The sequence below is a fragment of the Trematomus bernacchii genome, unplaced genomic scaffold (genome assembly GCF_902827165.1).
Source record: "Trematomus bernacchii unplaced genomic scaffold, fTreBer1.1, whole genome shotgun sequence".
Classification (NCBI taxonomy): Eukaryota; Metazoa; Chordata; class Actinopteri; order Perciformes; family Nototheniidae; genus Trematomus; species Trematomus bernacchii.
In genome coordinates, this window is record NW_022987905.1 from 1846195 (window position 1) to 1868997 (window position 22803).

The 22803-nt window shown below is 43.8% G+C and overlaps 1 protein-coding gene across 4 annotated transcripts in view; it reads left to right on the forward strand.

Annotated features, from left to right (window-relative positions):
• Window positions 1–22803, forward strand: part of brwd1 (bromodomain and WD repeat domain containing 1) — a 32418-nt gene that overhangs the window by 7117 nt on the left and 2498 nt on the right. Inside the window, exons 11-43 of one of the 4 annotated variants that reach the window (XM_034114767.1) lie at window positions 186–286; window positions 596–636; window positions 741–842; window positions 1582–1735; window positions 1828–1962; window positions 2306–2434; window positions 2568–2716; window positions 2868–2944; window positions 3070–3309; window positions 7332–7515; window positions 7836–7926; window positions 10235–10345; window positions 10611–10681; window positions 11968–12208; window positions 12433–12549; window positions 12650–12757; window positions 12849–12973; window positions 14478–14560; window positions 14673–14784; window positions 15498–15559; window positions 15659–15814; window positions 16266–16386; window positions 16525–16650; window positions 16753–16819; window positions 17031–17081; window positions 18746–18871; window positions 18950–19102; window positions 19675–19829; window positions 19947–20098; window positions 20703–20828; window positions 20985–21164; window positions 21284–21610; window positions 22596–22763. In XM_034114767.1, the coding sequence (XP_033970658.1) occupies window positions 186–286; window positions 596–636; window positions 741–842; window positions 1582–1735; window positions 1828–1962; window positions 2306–2434; window positions 2568–2716; window positions 2868–2944; window positions 3070–3309; window positions 7332–7515; window positions 7836–7926; window positions 10235–10345; window positions 10611–10681; window positions 11968–12208; window positions 12433–12549; window positions 12650–12757; window positions 12849–12973; window positions 14478–14560; window positions 14673–14784; window positions 15498–15559; window positions 15659–15814; window positions 16266–16386; window positions 16525–16650; window positions 16753–16819; window positions 17031–17081; window positions 18746–18871; window positions 18950–19102; window positions 19675–19829; window positions 19947–20098; window positions 20703–20828; window positions 20985–21164; window positions 21284–21610; window positions 22596–22763 (4341 nt within the window). The remainder of the gene's footprint in view (window positions 1–185; window positions 287–595; window positions 637–740; window positions 843–1581; window positions 1736–1827; window positions 1963–2305; window positions 2435–2567; window positions 2717–2867; window positions 2945–3069; window positions 3310–7331; window positions 7516–7835; window positions 7927–10234; window positions 10346–10610; window positions 10682–11967; window positions 12209–12432; window positions 12550–12649; window positions 12758–12848; window positions 12974–14477; window positions 14561–14672; window positions 14785–15497; window positions 15560–15658; window positions 15815–16265; window positions 16387–16524; window positions 16651–16752; window positions 16820–17030; window positions 17082–18745; window positions 18872–18949; window positions 19103–19674; window positions 19830–19946; window positions 20099–20702; window positions 20829–20984; window positions 21165–21283; window positions 21611–22595; window positions 22764–22803) is intronic. The other 3 variants (XM_034114768.1, XM_034114769.1, XM_034114770.1) reach the window with 3 other exon arrangements.

Consider the following 22803-nt stretch of genomic DNA (forward strand, 5'->3'; position numbering starts at 1 on the left):
AGAATAAAAATTCATGTTTTTAAAAATATAATAGAAACAGGCTATGTCGTATGCCTTTTATTCTAAGAGAAAAATAATAAGTACAATTATTATTATTATTATTATTATTATTATTATATATATTATTATGAGCATATCTTTATTACCGACATTAAAGTTAACTTGTTACCTTTTTATATTTTCAGGTGGGATGTTCTTAGTAACAGGAAGTACTGACGATGTCATCCGAATATACTACCTTGGAGGCGGGAGTCCAGAGAAGATATCCGAGCTGCACGAGCACACGGTGAGAAACGATGCAACACACAGATACCATTTAACATGGTGGCTGTGGTGTAGTGGGTTAGTACGTTGGTGTTCGGATCAAGGGAGCACAGGTTCAAACCCCACTGCAGTCAGCATGTCGTTGTGTCCCTGGGCAAGACACTTCACCCCAAATTGCTCCTGTGGGGATTGCCCACAGTATTGAGTATGTAAGTCGCTTTGGATAAAAGCGTCTAACAAGTGACGTGTCATGTAATGTAACATATTAAACATTCAGCAGTTACATTACAAATGACTCATGATCACTCTCCATGTCTCCGCTCTCTTTTAGGACAAAGTTGATAGCATCCAATTTTGCCACTCAGGGGAAAGGTATAGTACAATCACTTTACTTACTCATCATTGATTTTCTGTCATACTGAATTAAATACAGATGTGTACACAGTGGTGTGATGTGTGGTGTTGTCCTGTCTCAGGTTTGTGAGTGGGAGTCGAGATGGAACCGCCCGGATCTGGAAGCTCCACCTGCGGCAGCAGTGGAGGAGCCTCCTGCTCAACATGGCCGCCACTCTGCCGGGGTAAGGAGCTCTTTAATGTTCAGCAGTGAGGATTCCTTAGGGCGTGTGTCCACATAGCGTCTGTGTTCAGGCAGTAAGGCGCTGGGCAGAGCCTACTCTATGCATTTCATCAAAAAACACGATATCTCGACGTATCGTTGCTGTTCTATGAAAGACCAGCGTTTCCCCCTTGGATTTTATTATCTGTTTACGCTACTATATATGTGTGTGACATGTTTCTTCGCTATTACAATCAACCGGAAGATGCTTACTCTGAAACTCTGCATGGATGAGCTTCACTGCTCAGTCTAACAGCCGTATAGCGAGGGAGGAGGACGATAAAAGTCACACACTAACCGTCAGGGTCCGCCCAGCAGATCTGCTCTTTGTCATGACAGTTTCCATTCGGACACTGTCAGAAACAAGAGGCTGGCCTATTTTCTTTTTGGAGGCGGATGCATGTGACGGCATGTTCTCATTGGGATCAATTGAAAACAGACGCTCAGAAAACATGCTATGTGGAGACGGCCCTAGATGTGTCCTCTTTATTTGTGTTCATCTGAAGAAGACATAGAGAGAACTAGAGAAAGATGTTTTAGCAACAGGAAATTCAGGAAAATACATCATCAGATACAAGCTGACAATTTGTATTCTCGTTTGTGTTCAGATATAATGAAACTCTACCACTATAAGATCATATATAATGAGGTGTACCTTTACAGAGTGTTTTTTTTTCTGATTTGTTGTGTTTTTTTCTCAGCGTTGAACCAATGAGTGAAGAGGAGAGCCACTTCAAACCCAAAGTCACCATGGTAGCGTGGGACCGCCACGACAACACAGTCATTACGGCCGTTAACAACCATCTCCTCAAAGTGTGGAACTCCTACACAGGACAGCTGCTACATATCCTTAAAGTAATCATGATTCTGTTACTACAACACAGAGCTAACCCCCTCATTACCCCCCCCCCCCCCCACACATGGACTAACAGGAGCTGTGTTTTCAGGGCCACGAGGCCGAGGTGTTCGTCCTGGAGCCGCACCCGTTCGACCCTCGGATCATCCTGTCTGCCGGCCACGACGGGAACGTCTTCATATGGGATCTGCTGCGAGGAACCAACACACAGCACTACTTCAACATGGTACAGTGACACTATGAGAACATGACATTACATAATGGTAAACAAAACCATTCTGTGACACGATAAACAAACAATACTAGGGATGCACATTTTTAAATAAGCAGGCATTCGCCCTATTTACTGCCATAGGCAAAAAACGGTGACATTCGCCCATGGCAGTAGCCGAGGTTTACATATCTTGCTGGGCCAGGTGACCAGGGAGAAGAAGGTCATTTTAAAGGATTAAAACACTGACTGAGGAGATGTGCTGTAACTTTGAAGTCTTTTCACGGTGTAGTTCTCTGCTGCTTCACGATCTACATAATGACTTTTGTCCTGTTGTGATTTTGTGTTTCTCTCACAGATTGAGGGCCAGGGACATGGGGCCGTTTTTGACTGCAAGTTCACCCCAGATGGTCATCGCTTCGCCTGCACGGACTCTCATGGCCATCTGCTCATCTTTGGTTTCGGCAGCTCCAAGCCGTATGAAAAGGTAAGGAAACGTGTCACATGCACATTTTTACAAAAACTATTTAGCTATTTATGAAAGCTTATATTTGTATTCACTTGAGAGTGACCAAAGCTTCAGGGTGTCTTACACTTCCTCTCTCCTGGTCTCCTCACAGCTTCCAGACCAGGTGTTCTTCCACACAGACTACCGGCCGCTGATCCGGGACACCAACGGCTTCGTGCTGGACGAGCAGACGCAGCAGGCCCCCCATCTCATGCCCCCACCCTTCCTGGTGGACGTGGACGGAAACCCCCATCCACCAAAGTAGACATCCAATCTTTATTTATACCTGCGGCTCATGTTTTTGAATGTTAGGTCCATGCAATAAAATAATAAAAACTAAATATTGGTTCAAGCTGTGTTCAACATCAAATATGTCTTAATTTGTTCAGTAATGTCTTTACTTGATTTTCAGGTACCAGCGTCTCGTCCCAGGCCGGGAGAACATTGCTGCAGAACACCTGGTTCCTCAGCTGGGATACGTCGCCACCAGTAAGAATTGAACCAACCACACAATTGTATTTTTTTTATATCCATTTCACAGTTTTAGTCAGGACTTTTAAGTTCTGTGAACCTGTGCTTTCATCTCACTTCCCGTTTCATGACTTTGCCTCCAGGTGACGGCGAGGTGGTGGAGCAGGTGATCAGCCAGCAGACCTCAGAGCACGACGAGGCTGCGATCAGACGCAGCAACCTGTTGGACGAGGCCATCCGAAACCTGCAGCTCCAGCAGGACCAGCAGGGCCAGCCCGGGGAGGGGGAGGCCGCTCCGGGGGCCGCAGCAGCACCGGAGGGGCAAGCTGAGGCTCAGGGACTATTCTTGGTACCGGCACCAAGCACCCCACGCAGAGGTATAAGTGAGGACTATAAAAACCTATCTTTTAGTCACAGTAGTCACTTGAATCAAAAGGAAATCACAATCTGTTTTACAATCTAGTGTTGTTGATTAATTGACTTCATAAAAACATGCTATATGTCAGATTATAGCTGAAAGCTTATTTCCGTCTGCAGTCCCTAGGCAGGAAAACACATAATCAAAGTGGCCTAGATTGATGAATTTAACTTTAACATTTTCAAAATTGGGGTGAAACATCATTGTTTATACAGACAACAAAACAACATAACCTTGTTAGTTACATGCTACAACTTTTTTCACACTGTTACTCTCAATTACACACGTATATAAAATAATGAAACAAGCAAATGACTATATTAATCTTGGAGAAATATCCTTTATAATGAAATAACAACATTGTAAGGCTACACTTACAGCTTCCATTTACTGAAGGTTAATGTTTGTTTGTTTGTAGCCTTTATTTAACCAGGTTAAAAAATCCCATTGAGATCAACGATCTCTTTTTCAAGGGAGACCTGCGGTACATTAGTTACACATAAAAACAACAGAAAACAAAAGGACATCACAACATAATTACAGGGGTATACATTAGCAACCTATTTACAGTGACAGGTATCCAATAACATTTCATCCAGCCGTGCTTTAAAACGATGCAAGGGAATCAAAATGCTCAGTTTCAATGTTTTTTGCATAGTGTTCCAAGCTAGAGGAGCAGCGCACATAAAAGCTTTAGTACCTAAAACAGTCCTAGCACTTGGCACATGTAATAAGAACACATCCTGGGATCTCAGGCAATAGCTACTTGCCACTCTCCGTGAGATCAAAGAGCATATATAAGTCGGTAGTTTACCCAGCATGGCTTTATATATGAATATGTACCAATGACTGAGCCTCCGAACAGTAAGTGAAGGCAGACCTGCCTTGGCATACAGGTTACAGTGATGAGTAAGTACTTTACAGTTAGTAACAAATCTCAGTGCACTGTGATAGGCGGCATCTAACCTTTCCAGGCAATGGGCAGGTGCATTCATATAGATCAAATCACCATAGTCTAGCACAGGTAAAAAGGTCACAGTGACTAGCCTTTTCCTGGCTTCAAAAGAGAAACAGGACTTGTTTCTGAAAAAGAAACCTAGTCTAACCCTCAGCTTTTTAAGCAGATTAGTGACCTGAAGTTTAAAAGTAAGACAATCATCAAGCCAGATACCAAGGTATTTATAACAGCTAACCACTTGGAGTATTTGTCCTTGCATAGTAACAATATCCAAAGCAGTCTCTGGAGTCTTTTTAGCTTTAGAAAAGAGCATTACCTTGGTTTTCTCAACATTTAAAAGAAGCTTTAGTTCAGAGAGCTGAGTCTGAATAATGTTAAAAACAGCCTGTAATTTAACAACCGCCTCCTTAATGGAGGGACGTGCACAGTACATCACGGTATCATCCGCATAAAAATGTAAAGTAGCTTCATCCACATTTTCACCTAAACTATTGATGTAGATGGAGAATAAAAGTGGACCTAAAACAGAACCTTGAGGAACACCATTAGCAATGTTCAACCACTCAGAAGACAGCCCATCAAAGTGAACACATTGGGACCTTTCAGAGAGGTAGTTCACAAACCACCCCACTGCATGGCTGGATAAGCCAATACTGAGTAGCCTCTGCTTTAAGATGCGATGATCGACGGTGTCAAACGCTTTGGAAAGGTCAATAAATAGAGCTGCATAACTCTGCTTTTTATCTAAAATACTCGCCACATTATTCACCACTTTCATTGTGGCAGTGATGGTGCTATGTTGCTTTCTGAAGCCTGACTGATGTTTAGACAGGATATTATTTTTACATAAAAACTCCTTTACCTGTTCACTCACTAGGCGTTCAAGAACCTTAGCCAGAACTGATAATTTAGAGATTGGCCTATAGTTATTTAAAATAGTTGCCTCCCCTCCTTTTAGTAGTGGCAGGACATACGCTGACTTCCATACTTTTGGAATTGTGTTTGTGCTGAGGGAGAGGTTAAAAAGAGTAGTGAGAGGTGGAGCAATAAAATCTGCAGCTATCTTTAAAAAGAAAGGTTCCACGTTGTCCGGGCCGGCCGGTTTCTTAGGATCTAACTTGGTTAAAGCTTCATGAACAACATTTACAGTAAAAGCAGTACAACTGAAAAGGTTTTCCAGACCACATTGTTCAGAGTCACCGACTGTGGTGTTCACAGAAGCAGAGTTAGTCACAGAATCAAACATAGAACCGCAGGACACAAAATGCTCATTAAAACAATTTAACATAGTAGCCCTGTCCGATATAGAGCCAGATGCTGTGGTAATGCACGGAGGTAGCTCATTTCGGATCTCACCGGTGGATATCGATTTTATGGCTTTCCAAAATTTCCTAGGATTATTTAGGTTTTCTGTGGTAACTGACAAATAGTACTTCGACTTAGCACTTTTGACATGTGAAGTGAAGCTATTTCTTAGCTGCCTAAAACGCAGCCATTCTACCTCTGAGCCTGATTTCCTAGCCTTTGCCCAGGCCTTGTTTCTCTCATGTAGGAGACTGGACAGTTCAGCAGAAAACCAAGGATTGTCTCGTCCCTTCACTCTAAAAGTACGTAGGGGTGCATGTCTATCAATGATCTCCATAAAACCAAGATAAAAATAAGACCATGCAGTTTCTACATCAGCACACAGATCGATTTTTCCCCAATCAAACCCAAACAGATCATGAACAAAACCCTGCTCCACAAAATGTTTTATGTCCCTCTTAATGATAATACGAGATTTAACCTTTTGGACCTTAGTGTCCCTAATTGTGGCTACAACACAGTGGTCACTCGCATCATTTGCAAATACTCCCACAGATGGGTATTTATAGGGAACATTAGTTGGAATGAGGTCAATTAGGGAGGATTTATTAGGGGACTTAACGTTAGGGCGAGTAGGACTGTCAACAATCTGAGTAACATTCAGAGAGATACAAAGGTTTTTAAAATCCTCTGATACTGCAGTTAACCAGTCCCAGTTAAAATCTCCAAGTAGCACTATTTCCTTATAGTCTAGTTGCGATAAAAGTTTTGCTAGTGAAGACAAGGAGTCCTTGACAGCTGAGGGGGGTCTGTAACACCCCACCACCATGACTTGTTGCCCCTTTGCCACTTCTATATTTAAGGCTAAAAATTCGAATTGCTTACTGACAGATTTGGAAACCAATGTGGTTACACTGAACTTATTCTTAACATAAATGGCAACTCCACCACCTTTATTAGGCCGGTCGGTACGATACACATTATAACCATTTAAGGATATGTCAGAGGCAAAAATAGTTTTATTTAGCCATGTTTCTGATAACACAATGACGTCAGCGTCAGTCGAGCTTGCCCAAATGCGGACAAAATCTAGTTTACCTAACAGACTGCGCACATTCAAGTGGATGAAACCCAACCCAGACCTAGCTTTAAAATCAGCAGGAGTAGCGATCTGACTACTACTACTGGGCGGACCAGGGTTAGGTTGAACATTTCCTGACAGTAATAACAACAAAAAAAACAGGCATCTTTTCCTCTTAAACAACACACACACATTGTCATCTACTTTAGAATCACCGGAAACGTCTGCGAGAGTTTGATTAGAGTTTAAGAAGCAGTCCTGAAGTACCATCATCGCAGGCAAACAAAAAAGACAAACATATTTTGTCGAGCAGATTGTCTGCGACAAGGCAACCGGTAATTGTTTGTGTAACACATCCGACCCTTTGCAGGGGATGCCCACTGCGGGTGGCAGAACAGACCTGAATCCAGTAGGCTTCTCAGAATGACTAGAGATCTTCTCATAGTCCAGAACAGTTAATAGGCACAGCAGAATCACGATATGGGCCATTTTCCCAGACCAGCACACAGTATCCGCGATGTTCCTGGGGCAAAAATCCTCCTCCTCACAGCAGCAAAGGACAGGCGAAAGCAGCAGCGTGGAAGCGCTCCGGTCTCTCCGTGGTATCCCCGGGGTAAAAGGTAATGTTTGTCCTTCTTTACAGCGTCTGTGAATGAACGAGCGGACGTGCAGTCGCCCCCCAACGTGGGTCTGCGCCGCAGCGGGCAGGTGGAGGGGGTCCGGCAGATGCACCAGAACGCCCCTCGCAGCCAGATGGCCACAGAGAGGGACCTGCAGGCCTGGAGGCGCAGGGTGGTGGTGCCGGAGGTGGCGCCCAGCAGCTACAGGTACCTGAGAGGGACAAACTACATCTACCATTCACAGAGAAACCAACCACACACAGACTTTAGGTTGACCATAATTAGCTAGTTTACAGAGGAACATTTATCATTTTTAACATCCGTGTGAACCTCTGCTACCATCCCACTTCCTGTTTTGGTACTTTGTCTCCAGGTGATGGCGAGGTCAGTCTTGACCTTGCCATCACCTGGAAGGCTTGGACTGAAAAAGTCTGAGCTCTCTGTGGTGTTTTTAAAATGCATATGTCTAAATGCGCCCAGCAAGCAACAGCATTTTTTAAATGTTGTTACTATTCATTGTTTTTCAGGGAGCAGGAGAACTTTCGAACAGCCAGAGGAGATGAGGAGATGTCTCTGTACAACGCCAAGAAGAGACGCATTATCTACAGCAGCTGTCGAGTACGTTTCTGTTTACTTTGCTTCATTAGCCGCGTTCACACCAAGTACTTTGCCGTATTTAGTGCCGGCACTCAGTGCCCCGGCACTTATTACCCCAGGGCATTTAGTACAGATCACGTTCACACCGGAGTACTTTTCCCTGAGGGAAGATTACGCAAATGAGCCGCTGACTTCACTTCGTCTTCTTCTACTTTGGGTTTACTGGCAGGCCGCAAACAACTTCACGGTGTATACTGCCACCCGGAGTCCCCGGCCGGAAGTCCCCGGAGTTGGGGACTGGCTTCAGTAGAAGCTGCTGGGACTCCCAGCAGCTTCTACTGAAGCCTTCCGAGTAAATCGCCAGAACGCCGACACCTCCTCATCTCCACCGCTCCCATGTTTTATTTTGTGTTGCCATAAGTTAGTCTCTCTGCGTTTGTGCACTGGGCGAATGCTAATGCTAATAATGCTAATGCCAGGATAATAAAATGGCGGCTCTACAAAACATTTCAGAGTTGTACGGGGCGTGGTTTGCAATTCGCCCAGCCAATCAGAACTGGGGCCCTTTTTTCCCCCAGGAAAGTACCATCTCTCAGCAGGCACTAAAAATGGGGGTAAAAGTTCCCGAGATGAAGTGCTCTTTTTGGTGTGAACGCGACATAAGGGGTACTGACGGAACTAAACGCTAAAAGTACGGTGAAAAGTAATCCGGTGTGAACGCGGCTAATGTAGGAGGTCTAAAATAATAAGATAAGATAAGATGGTACTTATACTTATACTTAGTCCGGCAGTGGCTCAGTCAGTAGGGGCTTGGACTGGGAGCTGTAGGGTCGCCGGTTCAAGTCCCCGACCAGACCTAAAATATGGAGTATGGACTGCTACTTGGAGAGGTCCCAGTTCACCTCCTGCCCTGCCGTGGTGCCCTTGAGCAAGGCACCGGACACCCCCCTTCCCCCCTCACTCCCATTGCTCCCTGGGCGCTGTACAATAGCTGCCCACTGCTCCTAGTACTAGACTCCTGGCACTAGGATGGGTTAAAAGAACACATGTCACTGTGTGTGCTGTGTGCTCTGCATGTGTGACCATTACAGAGGGTTTCATCCCTCCCAATTCTCCTTCTTCTACTTTATTGATACCAATTTGGGACATTTTTGTGTTGCAGCAGCATAAAAAGACGAGGCATTTTACAATAAAACAATAAAAATTCAAAACTAGAAATAAAATAGAAAGTAGAAAATATACATGTTGAATTTAACAAGGTATTATATATATATACAAATATATATATATAAATATATACATACATATATGACATATGGAATATAAATATTGAACAGATTATATAAATGTACAATGTGGTTTTATTCCAAGAGAAACTATGGAAATATGGTAAATATGTACCCATATTCTGTAATTTATCAATAGAAAGTGTCTACCGTATTGTAAGAAACGGCAGGTTTGAAACCAGATGGAGGGGAAATGTATGATCTCTCACAGCCAAGGCTCTGTCACCTTTTTAGTTTTTGATATAATCTTACATAAAGACAACCTCTGTGATATAAGATGGGGCCTGACAGAATAACAAGCTATTGTTGTTTGGATATCAAATATTTCCAATATGATTTCTGTAGGATTGTTTATTTATGTATAAGCATAGATTCATATAATTGCTGATGGGAGTGGACATATGTGTGTTCTGGAGTCACACGCATTAATTTATATATATTTGTTCACACTGATGGGTGACAGATGGCGACAGCGCTAATGCAAATTTGGTTTGGTTCTTACTCGTGAAGTAAAGATATCTCCGATAATATTATGAGTTCAGATTAAGGCATTGTGACACGGCTGCTGCTGCGTTGTGTGCACAACAGCTTTACGTGCTCAAGTCATTTTTTGTCTATGTACACACATGCTTATAAGCACTACGGCTATGCCCAGATTGAAAAGTAACTTTTTGAAGTGGGAAAGAAGCTGATGCGCCCCTCCTTCATACTACTGTATAACACTGTTAGAATGACCCACATACAATCATAGTTCATTGCAGACGGGTGAACTGACTCTCCTGCTGCCCTGGACTCTGACTCGGCCCAGCCCACACAAGTGGTGCCATGCAGGGGTGGAGTGCTTTTAGTTTAAGAACCGGGTCGCACCTTTAACCTACAGTTGTGGCCGGTTTTCGAATGTTATGTAGCCCATGTCAATTAACTCTTTCCAGTCAGAAATGTTATTGTTTTTCAGTCCCAGTCCGTCCCTGTATGATTTTGTTTACAACTATTTCTGTACAAATATTCGCACTGGTGTTGAGTCCGCTCCATCTGTCCCTCAGGACGACTCGGACGAGGATGAAACTGCGAGGCGAGCACACGGAGTGCTGGAGTTCATGGACCTGTCCTGTGAGGAGGGGGAGGAGACGGCCAGTTCAGAGGTACACAGCGAGGTATCAAACCCTCCACTCCACTGGGACCAGGGCTGGGAGGGTTACTTTAAACATGTAATCTGTTAGAATGACTAGGTACCTGTAGGAAAATACAGTTTTGTTTTGTATCCTGTATACGTAATCCCGTACATGGCATCCGTTACTCCCCAAGCCTGTCTGTGACTCTGTTAAAGTGTTATTTATATGCATCTGCTGTCTTCTGGATCTGCTGGATCGTCAGCTGGATTTGAAACAATTCCCTTTTTTATTTCTTTTATTTCTTCAGGAGGGCGAGTTGGATGGCAGTGAAATGGATTCATCCAATGATGAGGAAGAGTGGAAAAGTGACAGCTCAAGGTAAAAAGTCGTTAAGTGTTCTTATCTGAACTTGTTAAGACTACCAGATAAAGATAAAAAAAGTTTCATCGTTGCACAAACATTGAATGACTACTTTTTAGAGGACATATTTTACTTACTTTCAGGTTCATGTTCTTATTTTGTGCTGTGTTAAGTGTCCATGCTTTAATTACATTTTCCGGGTCTGCTGTGATTGGTCGACCACTGAGAGATGTCCCGGCCGCCCATTAGCCTATCACGTACAATGTGTTGGAGCGCTAGACAATAGAGTGGTGCAGTGACGAGTCCTAAAACCCGGAAGTAAGTTAGCATTTTTACCACTTCCGGTTCCCTCGTCCCAGAGTCAATGGGATTTCTCCATAGGATGTTGGAAAATAGCTCGAAATAAAGTCTGTGGTTGACACAAATGTAAGAGACAGAGCACGTTTTGTTCTACGACATTAAATACATCAGCAGTGACCCCACTGGTGATTTCTGAAGAGTTTACGTGTCTGAAAAACGATGGTTGTTACCAAGTGGCTGAATAGGACTACAGAAGTTGTCGAGGACGTTGTACGTCATTACGCCGAACACGTAAACACTCCCGCTAAGTTTGTTTGCCCTGTTCTGCTTGAAAGCAAGTACCTGCCTCCTGCAAACCGTTCAAACAAACGCTTCAACTTGTACAATTTAGAATCTGTATATTTGAATATCGATCTTAAGTTAGCGTGACGTACTCGGCTGTAGTTCGTTTATAGCATAACGTTAGCATTTTGCTTCTGGCGATTAGATTTATGATTCGAAAATGATAAAAGTAGGGTAGACATGTGGATATTATCCGCCTGAACAAAACGTGCATTTATCAAACAGGTTCGTTTTCCACAGACCTTATTTCGAGCTATTTTCCAAAATCCTATGGAGAAATCCCATTTGCTTTTTTGTCGAGGGAACCCGAGCGCAGCTTACTTCCGGGTAAATATGTCATCCCTGCACCACTCTATAGGAGTGCAAGTGTTACATAGTGATGTCACACTGTTCTGGAAGTAAACAAAGGAGTAGGAGAGAAACTCCCTCTGGAGGGCACACATGATTTAGCCTTTGCAGACCATTTACATGCACACAAACCTATAGAACACACTACAGGAAAGGATACACTTCAGAAAGAGTAAAAGCGCCTCTTTGAGTGGCAATGCCCCCCCCCCCCATCTGGTACTCCACACAGGTTTAAACAAATGATCGATATTTGTTTTGTATTGCCTGTAATCATTTATGAGACTTGTAATCCCGACTGTTTCTTTCTTCGGCAGCCACACGTCCAGCGAGTACTCTGACTGGACGGCGGACGCTGGTATCAACCTGCAGCCCTCCACCCCGTTATCATCGCGGAAACGAGCGCGGCGCAGGATCAGCAGCTCTGAAGAGGAAGAGGAGGAGGAGAACGAGGAAGAGGAGGAGAAGGAGAAGCAACAGCAGCAGAGCGACGAGGAGGAAAGAGCTGGCAAGAAAAGCAAAGGGAAATCCAAGAAAGCAAAGAACAAGACGCCCAGAGTGAGTTTTGATTCAGTATCCAAACTAATGCTGATGTGTCACTGACTAAATCCCTACTGGCTCAAATGACTGTAAATAGGCAAACGGCATGAGCATCCCTAGCTAATAACCATTGTTCAGTCTTTGTTTCTGTCAGTGAGGAATTATTATGATACATTTTATAACAAATATTATAAAATGGGTTCATATTCACTTGCTTATCGTTCTCCATCTTCTCCTTTCAGCGTCCAAAGGTCAGACCATCCATCAACAGAGAAGTGTCCAACGAGTTCAGACCGTCACCGTGGATCACCGACGTCATTCCCAGGAAGTCTCCTTTTGTTCCCCAAATGGGCGATGAGGTACGAACATGAGATGTTATAAGAGGCCGTGAGAAAACATTTCTTTAGTTGGGATGTTTAAAAATGCTGTGAATCTGTGTGTGTGTGTGTGTGTTGTCAGGTGATCTACTTCCGGCAGGGACACGAGGCCTACGTTGAGACGGTGAGCCGCGGCGACCTGTACCCCATCAACTCAGACAAACAGCCCTGGAAGAAAATGGAGCTGCGGGTAAGAAGTATAAAGTCTCTCTCACACAAAAAAACACAAACAGATTGCACTGACGTCAAATTAAATGCACTTCCTGCTGTTTGTATTCCAGGACCAAGAGTTTGTGAAGATCACTGGGATCAAATATGAAGTGTCTCCTCCCACGCTCTGCTGTCTGAAGCTGACGCTCATCGACAACGGCACCGGAAAAATATCAGACAAGTCCTTTTCTGTCAAGTAAGCAGCTCAACTTCATTTACTGCCTCCTTTGTGTGAAAGTTTTGATACATGTTTTACTACCAGAAGCACCCCAACAAGAAGGGGGTATTTGCCTGAGCATTATTTGAACTGAATGTACATAAACAATTACTTGAATTCAACCCCCTTGAAAATGATAAAAATGTGTGTCGATTACAAATGATGCAAAGAGATTTTGGTCTGTTTAATATTTTAATTCAAAAGACTGACGCTCGAAATTATGATAATAATAAATTCCTTTTTTTAATTTATTTTTATTTAATCGTTTATTTGGCAGGGACAATGCACAGTAATGAACACTTAAAACATTAAAATGTATCAAGCGTAACAGTGCCAGATTTAGCTTTGAGCTAATTTCCAGCCGCAGTCCCTCACATAAAACATTTAAGATCATTATATTTTACAAACATAGCAAAAACAAAATACATGTTATGCAAAAAGTGCAAGAGAGCAAGAGCAGCATACACAAGTATTTACCACATGGCAGTACAATATAGCAGCAACGACATATAGAGTGCAAGAGAAGATACAAGAGCTACCTAAAGTGCAAGAGAGGATACCCCTGTGTTAAAGTGCATTTAGCGGTGATCGCACGTCTGTTTGTTTCTCAACCATTCTTTGAGTTGACCTTTGAAACTATTGAGTGGGACAATCCCGTATCTCAGTTGGGAGGCTATTCCACAAAGAGCTGCCTTTAACGGAGAGGACATTTTGTCCAAAAGTGGTCCGTCTACGGTGGACTTCACAGTCTCCTCTGGTTTCTGACCTAGTGCAGCGTCCTGTGTGTTTTTTGGGGATGAAACATCACCTTCACTTTGGACTATGTGACTGTTGCCAGCATCCATAGTATATAAAGAACAGTGATCTACTTATTTATGAGCGACTAAAAGGCCTTAGGCCTATTACAGCCGTATCCTATTGATTGATTGATTGAAGGGAGGGAGGGGGGGGCAGTCCATGTAAACATTTATAAATAAAACGCATACTTTTAAAAGACTTACAATTGTCAAAACTCAAGAAATGGTGTTTCTCAAGGATGGTACAGTGGTGGTATGAATAAGGCTTTCTGTCAAACACCTTGATAGCTCTCTAGTACAGCTGTTCTATGGGTTTCAGGTTTGTGGCACAAGCTAACGACCAGTTGGTAAAACAGTATTCAATGTGGGATAGAATCATACAGTGGAGGTATGGCTTTGCAGCACTGACAGTTAAGAAAGGTCTAATTAGTTTAAAATGTTGCAAGTTGAATTTAATGGTATTGGATACTTTCTTAATATGTTTCTTAAAAGCCAAGTTCGAGTCCAGTATGACTCCAAGACACTTGAACTGGGAAACTAGTTCTATTTCTGATCCGAACTAAAGGGCGGCCGTAGTTTTGGTACTGTAATATGTGTTATGAAATGGAAGCGAAGTCGTATGTTTGTAGTACTCCCCCATTAAAGTGACACTGACCCCCCCCCCCCCCCCCCCCCCCCCCCCACAGGTATCACGACATGCCGGACGTGATCGATTTCCTCGTGGTGAGGCAGACTTATGACGAGGCGCTCCGGAGAAACTGGCAACCGAGTAAGTGTGTGCATCCTGTTGGAGATGTTTGCTTCAAGGCCAAGAAGCATCCTCTGTATTTTCTGTATCAGGCAGTTTACGTCCTCTTGAACATCTTCTCTCTTTTGTGCAGACGACAGGTTCCGCTCAGTGATAGACGACGCCTGGTGGTTTGGGATGATCGTCTGTCAGGAGCCATACCAGTCCGAATACCCCGACAGCCTCTTCCAGTGCTTCAAAGTCAGGTGGGAAATCATGCTTCTTCTCATAAGAGGGTAGAAATAGTGGATGGTGCGGGACGTGCTGTTTTTCATGCTGTAAGAAGCAGAAGTAGTAGTACAGTGTATAGAAATGTGAAATTGCAAATTACACCAGAGTGAAGATCTGTATTTCCCTTCGGGGATGAATAAAATGCATCTTAATTTTAATATTTTGAAGCAAAGTTTGGCCACTGTTTGAGAGCCTCCTTGGATTGCCACAATGAGACCATATAATTGATTTCGTACCAACATGTTTTCAATAAACGTTAGTTGTTCAATTCTAATATGTTTTTGTGTTCAGTTGTATTTTTGCAGTCAACAGTATATCTAAATGGCATGTCTGCCCACTAGTGGTTATAAAGAGTCATGACAGGTGTGTTATCTGTATGTTATTTGTAACACGCATTACTATTCTGTAAATACACACACACTCACTCACTCACTCACTCACTCACTCACTCACTCACTCACTCACTCACTCACTGTTGGCCATCAGCAGCAATTTGGGGTTCAGTATCTTGCCCAAGGATATATGAACATGTTTCACTGCAGGGGCTAGGATCAAAACCACAACCTTCGGATTGGGAGATTAACACAATTATTGTGTGTCAAATGTAATCTGAACTGGGACAAAGAAGGAAGCAGTCAGTGTTGCTGCAAATAGTGAAAACTGACTTTGGTTTTTGTGTTTCCACCAGATGGGACAACGGGGAAACCGAGAAGCTGAGTCCTTGGGATGTGGAACCGATTCAAGATGATGGTAATTAACACTTTCTACTTTAACTGTCTCAACCACACGCACAGCACAGAGCAGGGTCATTGAGGTTGGATGCATATTGAACTAAGTGTGTCTCTGCAGCCCCGCAGCCGGAGCTGGAGGGAGGCGGGATCCCCGTGACGGAGGAGGAGATGAGGGAGCTGATGTACAAGCCTCTGCACGGGGAGTGGGGGGAGAGGAGCCGGGACGCCGAGTGTGAACGCATCATCGTCGCCATCGACCAGCTCATCACTGTTGGTGTGTATGCAACAACAAAAAAGACACACACATACCCTCTTTCACATGTCTGGCCACAACTAAAGGTACATCCTGTCACACAAGTCAGGATATTAATATCTCAAACACACAGAAGCATGTAGGATGTGTAAAGACACCGACTCACTGGAGTCAAGCACAATGAATTTAAGAGGCCGTATTCTGCTTTTTATGGGTTTTCTATCCCTGTAGTGTGTTTTTTATATACGTTTTTGTGCATCTAAATGGTCTGCAAAGACTAAAATCTCCGCCCCCAACTCCAGTACACGCCAACCACCAATAATAAGTGAAATAATATCACAATGAGACCTTACAAACAGCTCCTACAGATACAATTTAAGCTTATAATCTTAAAAAATATGATGTCCTTCTCCAAAACGCCCCCCCTTGCTTCCAGAGTTTATGAATCTGACTCCTGGTGTTTGTGTTACAGAGATCGCAGCTCCTTTCTCTGGCCCTGTGGACTTAATCCAGTACCCCACCTACTGCACTGTGATCGCCTATCCCACCGACCTGGGCACCATCCGGCTGCGTCTCCTCAACAGATTCTACAGGCGAGTCCTCCTTCATCCTGCCTGTCTACAGAAAGTCCAACAGTTGACGTTTTGTTTGTGAAGACTCTGTACTGACCCCCCCCCCCCCCCCCTCCTCCTCCTCCTCCTCCTCCTCCTCCTCCCTCTGCTGACCCACAGGCGTCTCTCAGCATTAGTTTGGGATGCCAGGTATATTGCACACAACGCCCGAACTTTCAATGAGCCAATGAGCAAGATCGCCCACTCTGCAAAGATCATTACTAACGTCCTCCAGAAATTTGTCAAGTAAGTTTGACCTCCTTATTTCTTAAAGTACTCTTAGTCCCGATTTACTGGCACTATATCGTTCATTTAAATGTAAACATGTTTCCCTTTTTACTTCCCCAGTAATCCGAGCTGCATAGATATCATGGAGATTTACAATGCTGTGGAGGAGATGGATGATGAGGATGAGGTAGGTCTGCTTTGTAATTAATTGTTTGATGTATAATGCTGTCAAATTACTATATTAGTTTGACTGACAAATAGAGTGGATACTGATGGAAGGAGACTGATCATGAAAACCTAATTTGCCTCTAGAGAATACAGTTGATATTTAGGTAGTTGTAGGTAATTGTCTTCTGGTTAATGATCAGATGTAACCTTGATTTGGTTGCTGCCTACAGGAAGAGGATGCAGAAGCTCCAGGAACCTCCTCCGGACACAGACTGCGACAGGTACACCCATGCATAAAACACATAAGGCTTGTCTCAATACCCCTCCTCGACTCCTCTCTTCCCCTCCTCTGGGACTTGACCCGGAAATCGATCAAGACACGCCATGTTGAAGGACATCCCAATAGCTGAAATGCACACGGAGGAGGGGTGAGGGAGGAGACGAAAGGGAGGATACACGAGAGCAGACTACGCGGAAGTGTTTTCACTACTCGCGTATAAAAGCCCCGCCCCCACCTTCACAGCTGGTCGATTTCAACACAGGAAAACTAGAAGAATGAGTGGAAAAGCGTCACATAAATGTCTAAGTGCTCACAGCTCCGTGCAATTCATTTCTTAAGGTTATACTAACAATTTAAGTCATGTTTAATGATCTTGAACGTCACTAAAACATAGCTATTAAGAAAGCTATTCATAAATGGCTAGATCTTGATAAATAACAATTATTTGTATTGTTTGGTGTTCAAATATTCAGGAGTTAAATTCTTTAAAATTCACAGTCCTGAATGTGGGGATCTACAGGACACACATGTTCAGAGTAAAGGCTTTCACATTATTATATTTATAATTTTATTGAAATGTACATTTTACACCACAACGGAACACAAAAGCAGGACCAACCACCATACATTGAATTCCTTGACTAACAAGAGAAATATTTACAATGTATGATGGTTGGTCCTGCTTTTGTGTTCCGTTGTGGTGTAAAATGTACATTTCAATAAAATTATAATTACAATAATGTGAAAGCCTTTACTCTGAAAATGTGTGTCCTGTAGATCCCCACATTCAGGACTGTGCATTTTAAAGAATTTAACTCCTGAATATTTGAACACCAAACAATACAAATAATTGTTATTTATCAAGATCTAGCCATTTATGAATAGCTTTCTTAATAGCTATGTTTTAGTGACGTTCAAGATCATTAAACATGACTTAAATTGTTAGTATAACCTTAAGAAATGAATTGCACGGAGCTGTGAGCACTTAGACATTTATGTGACGCTTTTCCACTCATTCTTCTAGTTCTCTGTTTTCCTGAGTTGAAATCGACCAGCTGTGAAGGTGGGGGCGGGGCTTTTATACGCGAGTAGTGAAAACACTTCCGCGTAGTCTGCTCTCGTGTATCCTCCCTTTCGTCTCCTCCCTCACCCCTCCTCCGTGTGCATTTCAGCTATTGGGATGTCCTCGTTCACTCAAACGTCACTCTTAAACGACGTCTGTTAATGATGACATGTGCACAGCTGTATCCCCTCTCATCGGGTTTAACTGAATAACCCTTTAGAACCGGCCCATTTGTTTGTAAATATTTCTCTTGTTAGTCAAGGAATTCAAACAAATGGGCCGGTTCTAAAGGGTTATTCAGTTAAGCCCGATGAGAGGGGATACAGCTGTGCACATGTCATCATTAACAGACGTCGTTTAAGAGTGACGTTTGAGTGAACGAGGACGTCCCAAATAATACCTGAGGACTCCTCTGTCCTCGCGTCTCCTCCTCGTGTCTCTCGCTCGCATCTTACGGAGGCGGAGCTAAGACGCAAGGAAGGGAAAGGAGGAGGTGAAATATTCAATTGAGACGAGCCTATAGACTGAGACCTGGACTGATCCAGCTGGGATGTGTTTCACGTCCTGATGTTTCTCTCTCTCTGTCCTCTTGCTGTTTGCAGCGCTCTGTAGAGGTGGTGCCGGACAGAGACGCCTGGAAGAAGAAGTGCAAGAATCTCCTCAACTACATATTTGAGTGTGAGGACTCGGAGCCCTTCAGACAGCCTGTGAATCCTCAGAACTACCCAGTACGTTTACGCAAAAAACAACAACATAATGACGTAAGCAGGTTATGTTTCAAGTGTCTTAACCATGTGCTTTTCCAGGACTACCTGAACATCATTGACACCCCCATGGACTTCAGCACCGTGAGGAGGACACTGGGGGAGGACCGCTATGAAAACCCTACAGAGCTGTGCAAAGACATAAGGCTGATCTTCGCCAACGCTAAAGCTTACACTCCCAACAAACGCTCCAAGGTGAGGACGTGATCACAAAAGTGAAATGGATGGAGTTCAGCGAATAAAATCTTCTTTTGGTACAGATTATGGCTTGTAATCTTAAAGAATCCCTATTATGTTTTTGGGGTTTTCCCTTTTCCTGTAGTGTGTTCTATACAGCCTCAAATCTCTAACTACAAAAAGACGATTATCTTAAAAAAACATATAAATAACTCCATTAACTTAACCCGAAGCACAATAGAGAACCGCAGTGACGCGTCCTAAAACCCGGAAGTAAACTTCTTCCGGTTCCAGAGATGGGTAGACATGTGGAGATTATCCGGCTAACGTGATCCGTCTCTTAAATGTGTGTCAACCACAGACCTTATTTCGAGCTATTTTCCAAAATCCTATGGAGAAATTGCATTGCATTTTTGTCGAAGGAACCGGAAGAAGTTTACTTCCAGGTTTTAGGGCCCGTCACTGCGGTTCTCTATATGTAACAAGCTGAATATGTAATGGAAAAACAAAGATACAATTCACAATCCTATTTTAAATAAGAACTGTATCCTGTAAACTTATCTGACTTGTCCTTTTTTGTCTTCTTCTAGATTTACAGTATGACCCTGCGGCTCTTGGCCTTCTTCGAGGAGCAGATCAGAGCGATCACATCCGAGTACAAAACGGCCATCAAGAGCAGCGACAGACTCCGCCGCAGTCAGCGCTGCCGCAAGAAAATGCAGCCGAACGATCAGTCCACGTCCAGGTCTGGTTGAGTTACGCGTTTATTCAGCTAATGTAAATGCTAAAACAATGGAAACGGTTCAGGTGTATGAAGTCAGTCCAGGCCTGTGCCTTGATGGTTATTCATATTGTTTTCCAGTCAAAAGAGAGCTGCAGCTAAAACTCAGGAAAAAGTGGAGTCCACGTCAGTGACCAAATCTACCTCAGCCAAAGTGGGTGTTCCAGATCGAGCCAGGAGGAGTCGCAGGAGAAGCTCCTCCGACGACTCCAAAGGTGCTTCATCAACACCAGGTACGACAACAACTCTGCAGCTTAGGGCCGGTGTCCACATTGTGCTTTCTTCTGGCAGAAACTTAAAGTGGACCTATCATGCTATATTTGAATAATATAGTGTAGGACCATACCTATATAAGGCATATTTATACTTTTTTTTTTTCAAAATACCAAACAGATCATGCATTTTAGTCATGCCTGATTTGCACTTTTTTAGCTCTGTTTTTAGCAAGGGCTGATTCTGTGAGAACAGCACCACCTACAGGCCTGGCATATGTACTACAGCGTCTCCAGCGCTTTCGAACGGCAATGTCCGTGGCTGTCTCCTTCTGATTGGTGGAGTTGGCCCAATAGCCGTAGCGCCACTGTCCTGACGTCAGGACAGTGTTCAAATCTGGATCAGTTTTTATCAGATCCGTTACAGCCCCTTTTTTAGAGATTTGGGTATGGAGGAAAATAGAGAGGGTTGTGTTTTCTGACACTTGGTGAGTTCCCTGGAACACCGGGGACACATATTCATGTATAAAAGCCGTACAAAAGTGCATTTTGCATGATAGGTCCCCTTTAAAGCAACAGTGGATTACCCTAATTCATTACGTGTCATTTTTTAAATTTGTTTCAGAGTCTGACAGTGAGAGCGAGCCGAGTGAGTCGGAGGAGGAGAAACGTCCTGGCTCCTCGAGGCACCATCGACTCAGACACAAAGCCAGAGTTACGAGAAGCAACCGCGCTAAGCAGAGGAAAAAAGGTCAGTTCAGTTTCAATTCGGTCTAAAATACTGATAGCTAGAGAGGGTTCTTCTTGTTCTTCATTTTCTCCGGCGTCTTCTTCCATTACTTCTTCCAATAATCAGAGAAAACAGGTGTGTTTCTGAGGTTGTGTTTGTGAATTTCTGCTGTTGCAGAGAGCGATAGTGAAGAGGAGGAGGAGGAAGAGGAGGAGGAGGAGGAGGAGGACAGTGGTGCTGGAGAGGATGGACATATGTCCTCTCAGTCTTCAGGTCGTCGCTACCCGAGCAGGAGTAAGAGCAGCAGGAGCACACGGCTGACCAGGAACAGCTCTGGAGCGGAGAGGAGGCGCACAGGTACGACAACAGACAACCTCACACTCTGTACACACACACACACACACACACACACACACACACACACACACACACACACACACACACGTTAAACACTCTTCTTCACGGCTGGTTTTCAGAGGGCAGAGCAGAGGTGAACGGTCACAGCAGCCGAGCGTCTCGCAGTGCAAGGCGCCACCACCGGGACTTTGACGGAGCCTCGTCCCCGGGCTCCGACGGGGGGGAGGGGGTCACGCTGCGCAGGTCGCTCAAGAGGAAGACGGCGAGGGCAGCGGTGAACAAGATGAAACTCCTCAAAGTGTCGGAGGAGGAGGAGGAAGAGGAAGAGGAAGAGGAGGAGACGCCGAGGAGGAGCAGCAGCCGCCTCCGCCTCACAATCCGGACCAGCAAGCGCGCCGCGGTGATCCAGAGCAGCTCCGACTCTGATGAAAAGCCTTCGAGACGGGGTAGGAAAACACTCTGCTCAGTGCCTTTATCAAACAATCCTGTTTATGAAACTGTCTGATTCAGAAACAGTTGGACAAAAACAGAGGAAAGGCATTCAGCTGAGTCATGCTCCAGTTAGTTGAAGTGTCACAGGAGTGAGAGATAGTGGACAGGGTCACCACTGTAGGAACAGATAGTGCTGCAGTATGATAGCAGCAGAGATAATATGCTCACATTATACAGAGGGGGATCACAGCTGCTTTGTCCATGCTTTAGCTAAGAGTCAGAAAACTGTCGGACTTCAGGCCGATCATTCAGGAACAATGTTATAATAAAGATACAAAAATACCATGCGTTGTCATGCATTTCTTTATTCAGGGTGTCCGCGGGGTCTTAAAAAGTATTAAAAGTTGATAAATCAATTTAGCGAAAATGAAGGCTATTAAAAACGGCATTTTCCAAGGTATTACATTTTGTAGCTTGTTTTCAATAAGTATATAAATTGTCCAAAGAGGTTGTATTCTACAGTCTGCCTGAATGTAATCATTGCGTAGGTGTGTAGTGTGATTCTGTGTAGTTTATTTATGGCATCCCGTTGGATTTGACGTCATCAGAACAGGACATTGCACGCTCACTGCTTGATAGTGCACGAAGGTCCGTTTACGCCGGTTGGTAAGCAACATCGTTATGGGGAAATGCAAGTTTGCGTCCAAATGGTTGGAAGATAAGGAGGAAGGACAATCAATACTGTATATAGTCAATGTGAGGTGAAGTGTGTCGCCAATGTAACCGGTTAGAACTCAAAGTGGCGATGAGGTCTTAAAATGTATGGAAAGGGTCTTAAAAGGGATTACATTTGACTTCAGGATTCCTGCGTATACCCTGATATTACAACACCATGTGTATTTGTTTTATCTCCCCCCAAAATATAAGCAAATGCTAGGATCTTAAACTTGGTATTATTCATGAATCACAGATTAACTCTGCCCTTGTTTCTCTTTCTAGCTTCTCAAAAGAAAAAGGAATCGGGTGACGAATCCGAGGAGGAGGAGGAGGAGGAGGAAGAAGACCAAGACAGCGATGCTTCATCCTTCTCCCCAAATGAGCAGAATGGAGACACGAGGTCCCGCAAACAGAGGACGTCAAGACAAGCTGCTAAGGCGAAGGGAAATGGTAAGGAGCATCCTCATCGCTTATCATTAGACTTCTTGTT